General features: G+C 48.8%; 1 protein-coding gene across 1 annotated transcript; it reads left to right on the forward strand.

Moving 5' to 3' along the window:
- Positions 1 to 462: 462 nt before the first annotated feature.
- On the forward strand, positions 463 to 8,589 carry FATE1 (fetal and adult testis expressed 1). Its single transcript, XM_005594838.4, has 5 exons — positions 463 to 1,538; positions 2,581 to 2,708; positions 6,794 to 6,900; positions 7,309 to 7,387; positions 8,032 to 8,589. Exons 1-5 carry the CDS (start codon positions 1,433 to 1,435, stop codon positions 8,161 to 8,163), a joined length of 552 nt encoding a protein of 183 aa, XP_005594895.2. The 5' UTR covers positions 463 to 1,432; the 3' UTR covers positions 8,164 to 8,589.
- The last annotated feature ends 1,136 nt before the right edge of the window (positions 8,590 to 9,725 follow it).

Below are 9,725 nucleotides of genomic sequence, written 5' to 3' on the forward strand. Positions count from 1 at the left end.
TCCTTCCTTCCTTCCTTCCTTCCTTCCTTCCTTCCTCTTTTCCTCCTTCCTTCTTTCCTTCCTTCCTTCCTCCCTTCCTCTTTTCCTTCCTTCCTTCCTTCCTTCCTTCCTTCCTTCCTTCCTTCCTTCCTTCCTTCCTCCCTTCCTCTTTTCCTCCTTCCTTCCTCCTCTTTATCCCACCTGACCCAAGGGCTCTGGGGGAAGAAGAGGCTATTTCTAAAAGGAACGTTTTATAAACCTGTCCTGATTCCTTTCACAAATAGCCTCCTATTCCCCCAGGGGCTCTGGGGTTGTTTCCTAGAATGAAGGGTTCACCACAGGTCGTGTAGCAATCAGTGTTTTCCAGAGAAACATAACTGATAGGATGTATATATGTATGTATGTATATATGTATATATCTGCATATGCACAAGTATATATACATTTATTTTAATAAATTGACTTATGCAATTGTGGGGCTGACAAGTCTGAAATGTGCAGGGCAGCCTGGCAGGCTGGCAACTCAAAGAAGAGTTGACACTGCAGTCCTGGGGTAGAATTACCTCTACTTTGGGAAACCTCAGTCTTTGCTCTTCAGGCCTCTCAGTTGATTGTGTGAGACCAACCCACATCATCGAGGATGTGTCTCTACTTTACTTCAAGTCCACTGGTTGTAGATGCCAACCACAGCTACAAAATGCCTCCACAGCAACACCTAGACTAGTGTTTGAAGGAGTCACTGGGGACTAGAACCTGGCCAGGTGACACATAAACCTGACCATCACAGTGGTCTAATCAGTAGGGAAACTGAGGGAGAATTGGGACTTAGAAGGTGCAAGGCCTGAGGCCCCTGGGAGTTCTAGTGGCTGCAGTCAGGTCCCACCTCTCTTACCCTTCTCTCCCTTTGTTCTCATGGCTCCTGCCTAGTCTGACCTACTTCAGAAAAAGGCTACCTCCCATGTCTGGGGACTCTGGATGGGGGAGGTAGGATATGCTCTCCAGAGAATCTCTTCTGAAGGTGTGGTATGGCCTGGATTGCTAGGACCTAACTCTGCTGTAGCCACTGCCTGGCTCTTGGACCCTGTGCCAATCCCTGTTTCTTCATAGAAATGATGGAGGGTAGACCCTACCCTTCCCCCCATGGGCTAAATATGGAGATTCATGAGCCAGAGCAGTTCTCACAGTCAAAGGCATGGAATTGTATCTCTTCTCCTAAGTTGCTTACAGAGTAGCAAGGAGAAGGCCACGGACCTAGCCAACAAGATACAATAGAAACAGAAAGTGCTGAGTCCAAGGCCTCAGCCTAGAGAGGGAGTCTTGCTCCACCCCCAGGTCTGACTATATCTTCCTTGAGCTCCTGTTCCAGGAAGAGGTGATTTTCTGAGTGTGACTCCTCTGTTCCTGGCACCCTGTACATCCTTAGCCATAGCTTACAAGTGAACAGCTGGTTGTGATGGCAGGAGGCCCTCCCAACACCAAGGCAGAGATGGAAATGTCCCTGACAGAAGAATTGAATCATGGACGCCAAGGGCAAAACCAAGAGCACCTGGTGATAGCGGGTGAGGATCCCCTAAAATACCCCTAGGCTACAGCCAACTGTGTAGATACATGTCTGTACCTGTGCATGTGTGTGTTGGGAAAGGTGCATGTGTGCATGGAAGTGTTTGCACATCTGTGTGTTGGGCGGGCTTTGAGGATTTGTGGGTTGATGGTAAGGGATCTAGGAGAAAAGGGATAGATGATGTGAGCATTTTGCCCTGGGAGGGAGGAGGATGGGAACAACATGTGTGGTCCCTCTGTCTTCCCCTTGTCCAAGCCACCACAGTGTCTGTTGCAAAATACTCAGAGGGCTCAAATTATGAGACCAGAGATCAATTCTCTCTCCCAACCCTCGAATTCATTTTCCTGCCATTTGGAGGAAAATCCAGACTCCATGATCTATAAGATTGTATCAGCCTCCTCAAAACATTTCATACTATGATATAGACAGAAAATACCATTTCTATAGCACACAAAGGGATCCAGATCACATTGCATTTATGTTTGTTCTTACAATGCTCCAAGCCTGCTTCTTCCCCAAAGACCTTGCATTTGCTGTTTCCTCTGTCTGGAATGCTCTTTCCCTCAATTTCCCAGGGCTGGGTCCTTTATTTTTTTCAGGTCCCTGCCTCAATTGTTGTCTCCTACTTTTCTAGAAGGAGCCCTTTCCTTCCACTATGTTACCCTGTTTTGATCATTTATGGAGCCTGCATCTCTCTGTCTGCATTTGCAAGGATAGACCTTCTGTTTTACACCTGTCATTCACTCTTATACACAAAACAGATGGTCAGTTCCTTGATAGCTGGAATCTTGTTCTTGGTCATTGCTCTCTAGATTACTGGAGAGTAACCTAGTCTCGAGCTGAGCCCTCAGGATTCTTGTTTAACTTTTGAACAGATGAACAAACTGAGACCTGGGATCAGCTGGTGGACAGTGGTTAATGGGTGCTGAGTGATTCCCAAGAAAGCTGGGGACTCTGTCTTCTTTTTGGTGTGTTTTGTGCCCAAGAAGCCCTGGTACAACTTCTATGGGTGCTCCTGGGGTCTCTGTTCTTCTCTCTAGAAATGATGGAGCATGGATCTCGGTCCCTGGGTGCCTCCCAGAAGAGGCAGAAGTTGGAACAAAAAGCTGCTGGCTCTGCTTCAGCGAAACGAGTTTGGAATATGACTGCCACCCGATCCAAGAAAATGGTACTGCATGGGGTCCTCAGCACATGTTGGCCAGGTTGGGGTTGGGAGTACTGGTTGTAGGGGCTGTAGCCTGACCAGGTCAGGCAGGGCTAGACATTGACTTGTGAGGAGGAGGAAGCTCCTGTATTCCAAGCTGGCAAATGAGGACAGAAAGGTCAGGGTCATCCTTTCCTATGCTTGGGATGCAACCTTGGGAGTTCAGAATGCCTGAAACAAATATTGCATGGGGAGTACATAAATATTTCACTCTGTAAATCCATTGTGTGAAATAACGCTTCCTGTATTTAAAATTGTGTGTGTGGTGCGTGTGTGTGTATACACACAATAACTCAGGTGAGGCTCCTACGCTTTCTGGCTGTTAAGAAATCCAGTCAAGTCGTCTGGCATGGTGGCTCATGCCTGTAATCTGAGCACTCTGGCAGGAAGAGGTGGACGGATCACTTGAGGCCAGGAGTTGGAGAACAGTCTGGCCAGCATGGTGAAACCTTGTCTCTACTAAAAATACAAAAATTAGCTGGGCATGGTGGCACATGCCTGTAATCACAGCTACTCAGGAGGCTGAGGCATGAGAATCGCTTGAACCTAGCAAGCAGAGGTTGCAGTGAGCTGAGATCATGCAACTGTACTCCAGTCTGGGCAACAGAGCAAGAGAAAGAAAGGAAGAGAGAGAGAGAGAGAGAGACAGAGAGACAGAGAGAGAGGGGGAGAGAGAGAGAGAGAGAGAGAGAGAAAAGAAGGAAGGAAGGAAAAGGAAAAGAAAGGAAAGAAAGAAAGAAAGAAAGAAAGAAAGAAAGAAAGAAAGAAAGAAAGAAAGAAAGAAAGAAAGAAAGAGAAAGAAAGAGAAAGAAAGAAAAAAGAAATCCAGGAAAGTGAATCTGACCATTTTGTAGCCAGTCCTTTTAAGCTACATTCGATATGGGTGAAGGAATGTTTTAGAATAAATAGTGGCTATACTGTTGCAAATGATATTGGGAAAACAGTCATTTTGGATGGGGAGGGAAGCCTGACTATTCTAGAGAATTAAGTGAGTCCCACAGTTCTGTAGCCAATCATTTTAGCTAGCTAAATTCACTGTGAGTAAGGGAAAGTTTTACAAAAATTGTTGTTATGCTGTTGCAAAGGCTGCTGGGAAAAGGCAACAAGATTGGAGAGGGAGGGAGGTCTGACTGCTCCAGGAAATCATGTGAGTCCCACAGTTCTGTAGCCAATTCTTTAAGCTACATTCATTGTGGGTGTTGAATCTTCTAGAAAAATGCTGGCCACATTGTTGCAAAGGATACTGAGCCATTTTGCAGAGGAGGTAGACCTGACCGTTTTAGGGAATCATGAATCCCATAATTGCGTAGCCAATGTTTTTCACCACATTCAGGTGGATGAGGGAAAGCGTTAGAAAATGGTGGTTTTACTGTTACCACAGTAAAGTTTGAAAGTTATTGGGGGGCAATAAGGTTGGAGAGGGAGGGAGACTTGATTGCTGAAATGATTTATTGGGTAGCCCCAGTGAAGAATGAGAAAAAAAGCTTGCAAGTTAGAGATTTCCTGGGAATAAAAATAAGTCAAATATTGAGTTGGCTTTTTGTGTCCAAAGACAGAAGCCAAATCAAGTTGCTCCAGGAAGTCAGGCTCCTGCAAGCCACCAACGTCCCTGAGACTAGAGGACAGGCTGGGCAGGCTACTTTACTGATCATTCCTTTCTTCAGGGGTCCCAGCTGCCAATGCCCAGAATGCTGAGAGAATCAGGCCATGGGGATGCCCATCTCCAGGAGTACCCTGGCAATTTCCAAGGCATGCGTTTCTCTGGTTTAATTAAAGTTGACTATGAGGGCTAGAGGTAGACTGTTTGAAAATATAGACATTAAATTGAATTTATAAATTAAATTTAGAAAGAGGAAATCTAATTTATTAGTTCCATTCATTCATTCCTTTATTTTTGAATAAAACAGTTAATGGAACTGTCTCTAGGAGAACCATAATATGCAAAGGTGAGAAAAGTTAATAATGCTATCCTGCTGACTTGGAAAAACTACTTTAAAACTACATGGAAATAAAAATGACATTTTTTGAAATGATTAACAGAGAGAAGTTGGGACTTGGTGTGTTAACAACAAACTATGTTATCTGAAACAAACAAAATCCAGCCATCAGCCATTCATCCTTATTTTTTGCCTTCAAATCTCTCAAATTTTTTTTTGTCCTTCTGATTCCAATTTATAGGAAAGTCAAGCAATGGTCTGAAAATTTTTCTAAGAGACACCGTTGATCAAATTCTAGTCATGGGGTCCCTCTAATTCCCATTATCTTTTTAATGCAATTTTTGAAGTATCTTAAGAAAATAAAATATTGTGACCATGAACTACTGTTCATAAAAATGTTGCACCACTATCTGTGTGCTCCTCTTGAGAGAGATTAGTTTTGCATTATTGCAACAAACAGAGTGCAGTGGCAAAGTTCCTATGAAAATCCTTTACACAGAAATTGATCCACCTTCAGTTTGATGTTGTTACTTCAGAACAGAAGAGGGCTGCAGATCTTTCTCAGGTGACAAGTGAGCCTCGGTTGTCTATTTTTTTGTAAGAATGAGGCAAATAGAAGAGCTAACCCAGGACTCTGCACACCTCGGTCAGGCCTTTCAAATGGCAGGCTCTACTTCAGCAGGGTAAGCGGGTAAGGAACTGGCTGTCACGTGGGGCACCCTGAACCCTGCCAGAATGAAGAGGATTTTATTTTGTGTCACTTTCACCCTAGCTTTCTTATTCATTTGATTCAGGTTTTGGCTTGGGGGTAAGTGCCTGGCTGCCAGCCAAGAGTGAGAAGTGCGGATGACTGCTTCATACACAGATCATTAGTTAAAGGCCCTGTTTTCCTCCCTCCTCTCCTTTCTTGTGATATGCTGCCATTGTCCTTGCAGGTCTAAGTCCTCTCTGGATGCTGCTGGCGGGGGCCTCCCTTGTCAGCTGAGTCCCATCTGCTTCCCATCCACACTGAGGCCTAGTTCCCCCATGGACACTTCCTGGATTCCAGAATTCTATTGAATCCTTTCATTAGCTGATGCCTCTCGGGTTGTCTTCCTTCTATGGGTTTAAACTGTTTTATTATCTTCAGTGGCACTTAGCAGAGCCTTAACAGGAGCGAGTGTTAAATATGAGAGACATCATAGTGTAATGGTTAAGAATATAACCTCTGGACTGAAATGTCCTGGGTTCAAATTACTGCTCTGCTACTTACTAGCTGTGTGACTTGGACAAGTTAATTAACCTCTCTGTGTTTCAGTTTCCCCTACTTTCAAAATGGGATGTTAATGATACCATTTCACAGGGTTGTGATGAGGAATCAATCACTTAGTATTGGTAAGGGCTTAGAGGATGGCATGGTCCCTGGCATGTGGTGTGTGTTAAATAAGCAGCTTGTGAAATATTTCATCTTGAACTGGAAACCTGTAACTATGATTTGAGCCCAGGCAGGTCTGGCACCAAAAGCCAAAACACACTCTGTTCCTCTATCCCCCACTGACTCTTCAAAGGCATCAGATAGCCCTGGCTCAAGGGCTCTGGGGCAGAGATATACACACTAGGGAGTCGTTGGCAGATGGATGAAAATGAAAGCCACAGGGATGGCTGGCTGGGCTTACCCAGAGGAGTTGGTGGTTTCCCAGTAGCCAGGGTTCTAGCCTTAGCCCTGACATTTACCATGCATCCTTGGGAAGTAAAGGCACCTCGCCAGGCCTCAATGGCCTGGGCTGCCAATCAAGGTTTTACGTTCTCCTTCAGTAGGTTGCTCAGCCTCTCAGCTAATACCTGCATGTGAAAGTTCTTGCAGAGGACAGAGACCCCTGTCACTGCTCTTCTTTTGCCACAGCCTGCCTGGATGACCAAGAGCTACCGAGGAGCATGGTGCGGGTGGGGTAGTGGCCAGCAGCCTGTGTGGAGTTCCCAAGCTTTCCTAGAGGCCTGAAGCTGCCAGCCCTTGATTCCAGAGACCAGGCACCATGTGACTCCCCATGGGGTGCACCATTGGTTCTGGGCAAACTGGGGAAGCCACTCACGTGGGGCTGGGCAGGCTACTTTACTGATCATTCCTTTCTTCAGGGGTCCCAGCTGCCAATGCCCAGAATGCTGAGAGAATCAGGCCATGGGGATGCCCATCTCCAGGAGTACCCTGGCAATTTCCAAGGCATGCGTTTCCATTATGATCGGTAAGAGCTGAGGGTCTGTGGGCCCTGGCTGCTCAGACAGGGCCCAGAGTGGGGCGGAGGGGCTGGTGAGCAGCTTGGCCAGGACGGAGTCATGAGGGCCTGGAATGCCTCCCTGTCAGAGACCATGAGCACCCTGGCTCCCTGCCCATTTGGGGCATCCCAGTGCTCTGTGGGCTAGCCGAGTTGGGCTGGGCCAGGCTGGGCCAGGCTGGCTCAGGCTAGCTCAGGCTGACTCCCAGTCCTCAAGGCCCTAGGCCCTCTTTACCATGGGAGAGGACTGGAGGCTCATAGTCACTGTCCAAGAAGTTCCTGACCTTACCTGCTTGACCTCATTGCCTTCTTGTGCTCACTGCCAGGTCCTGCCGGGGCCACCAGCAGCTTTGACCCTCTGTCTTTTTTCTCTCCCAGCAACCCAGGTACAGATGCAGTGGCACAGACTAGCCTGGAAGAGCTCAATGTACTGGAGATGGAAGTCATGAGAAGACAGGTGAGGAGGGACCCAATTGGTGGGTGCAAGCAGAATCACAATGCCTTGGAGTAGTCAGGGCTCAACATCTGGGGTCTTGTAGCCCCTTACAGTCATCTTTCCCTTTAGCGCTGGAGGTAGGGCAGATTCCCTTCCTTTTCCTCCTCATCCCCATGGCTCTGACCCAGGTAGATGTCCAATCTCAAACCTACTGCTGTCCCTGAGATGCTGGCAGGGAACAGGGGCCGATAAAAGGTAAAGGAAGAGGGAACATACAAGGATAAGTGTTCTATGTCCAGAGAGAGAGTGATACCCAACAGTCTGAGAGAGGGGTCGCCTTTGTTCAAATCAAACCCAGACCTTCTCAGGAGGAGACCCTTCCTCCCTTGGCTCCCCGGAGCAGCTGGAATGGGCTGGCCTCTTCCAGAGAATGGAAGTGAGCATCAAGGGAGAAGGCAGAAGTAGCGACTGCAGACGCAGCAGCCAAGTCTTTGGTCCAGCGGACCTGGCCCAGCCCCCTGCTTCTCACTAGGGGCACTCCCCGCTCCACCGCCAAAGGGCAATCAAGCCCCTTCTTGCTTTAACTTTATGCTTTTCCGATGGCTGAGCTGTGGGCTTCTGGAGAAGAGCCTGGCTCAGCAGTCCTGCCTTTGGCTCCTCTGCAGCTATATGCAGTCAACCGGCGTCTGCGCGCCCTGGAGGAGCAGGGCGCCACCTGGCGCCAGAGGGAGACCCTGATCATCGCCGTGCTGGTGTCAGCCAGCATAGCCAACCTGTGGCTGTGGATGAACCAGTGATCGCCCCCGCGCGGCCTCCGTATTGGAGCCCTCCCTGCTTCCCCTTCTTTCTTTCCTCTTTCCCTGGGCCGCCATTGCCCATCCTCCTTTTATCTCCCAGCAGCCCTCAGGCAGCGTCAGGGTCATTTTCAACTCTGGTTAGGCCTCCTACCTGGGGAGGTCAGGTCACTGCATTGGGAGGTCCTCGCTGCTGCGAAGGTGGAGGAGGACTGCATGGGCTGAGATGCCATCCTTTGAAGGGTGAAGAGCATGGCGGCATCTGGACGCCACAGTAACACCTAGTGGCAACCTTGCCTTCCTGACCTCAGCGGCCCTTCTGTTCCATCCTCTGTGGGCAGGGGTGTGGCTTTGTTTTCCTCCCTCGTTTGCTTCCACCTCGTGCACAACGCTCTGCGCAAACATCATGCTCAATAAAAGTTCCGCCATAGCAGCAAAACTCTGTGGCTGAGGTTCCTGTGTCCAGCACTCATTTGGGGCAACAGTGGGGTTGGGGTGCACTGAGGAACAACAGCGCCTCTTCACAAAGACCTTGTGGCTGGGACTGAGCCTCTGCCATTGCCCCAGGTGCCCTGGTTTCCTCCTCCCTTTCACCTTCCCCGCCTCACTGCCCCCAGCCCCAGCTTTGCAAAGTTCTTCCTGTTGGGCTGATGCAAATGGGTGCTTGTGGGTGTGTGGTTCTGGGAGCATGTCTGGACTGTGTTGCAGGGATGCAATCAGAGGAAATCTCCTGAAAGGGACCAGAAACATTCTCATTTGCACAAGAGGAAATTGAATTCCAGAGGGAGGAAACATGTACCTGGGTCATCCAGCGAGACAGGGCCTGGGTGTGAGTTCTGTGGTTTGAGTTTTCCTGAGTCCTACGCTAGGGTTTGGCCTGCCTCCTGCAGACAGACTCACTAGAGATGAGGTCCTGCCTCAGCTCTGCAGGCTGAACAGGAGCTACACATACCCCGCACCCTACCCACCACACACTCTGGGTCCACAGCCCATGAAGCACACCTCAGACAGGGTGAATAGCCGGGTCGTCCAGTGAGGCTGAGCCTGAGAGGTGGAGAATGTTGCCTGCCATATGGGGGCCTGACCACAGTGCAGATGTGCCTGGCTGCAGGAGGCCTACGGAAGAGCTGCAACCCCTTTCCCTGGGACCAAGGGATCAACACACATGTCTCTGACCCAGAACTTTCGATTGGTTTTAGTTGCTAAGTGCACCTTCCCTAATCCCCCAAATCTGTCAAGGATTCTCCATCTATGAAGATTGGGGAATGTGTTAGTCACTAGGTATGAAATGAATGTGTGTGCCTGTGTATGTGAGACAGAGAGACAGTGAAGAGACAGGGAGAGGAGGAGGGGCGAGGAGAGAAGAAAGGATGGAGGAAGGGAGAGACAGAGAGAGAGATAAAGTCAGAGACACAGAGCAGCAGAGGGAGGGAAGTTAGAGTAGAGGGAGAGAGAGAAGATTGAGTCCCACAGCCTGCTCTGCCCCTGCTCCCCATCTTTCTCTCTGGTCCTCATGGGCTCCTATACAATGAGGGGGTTCTTCCACACCTGACACTCTAGGGCTT

The sequence above is a fragment of the Macaca fascicularis genome, chromosome X, assembly GCF_037993035.2.
Source record: "Macaca fascicularis isolate 582-1 chromosome X, T2T-MFA8v1.1".
Classification (NCBI taxonomy): domain Eukaryota; kingdom Metazoa; phylum Chordata; class Mammalia; order Primates; family Cercopithecidae; genus Macaca; species Macaca fascicularis.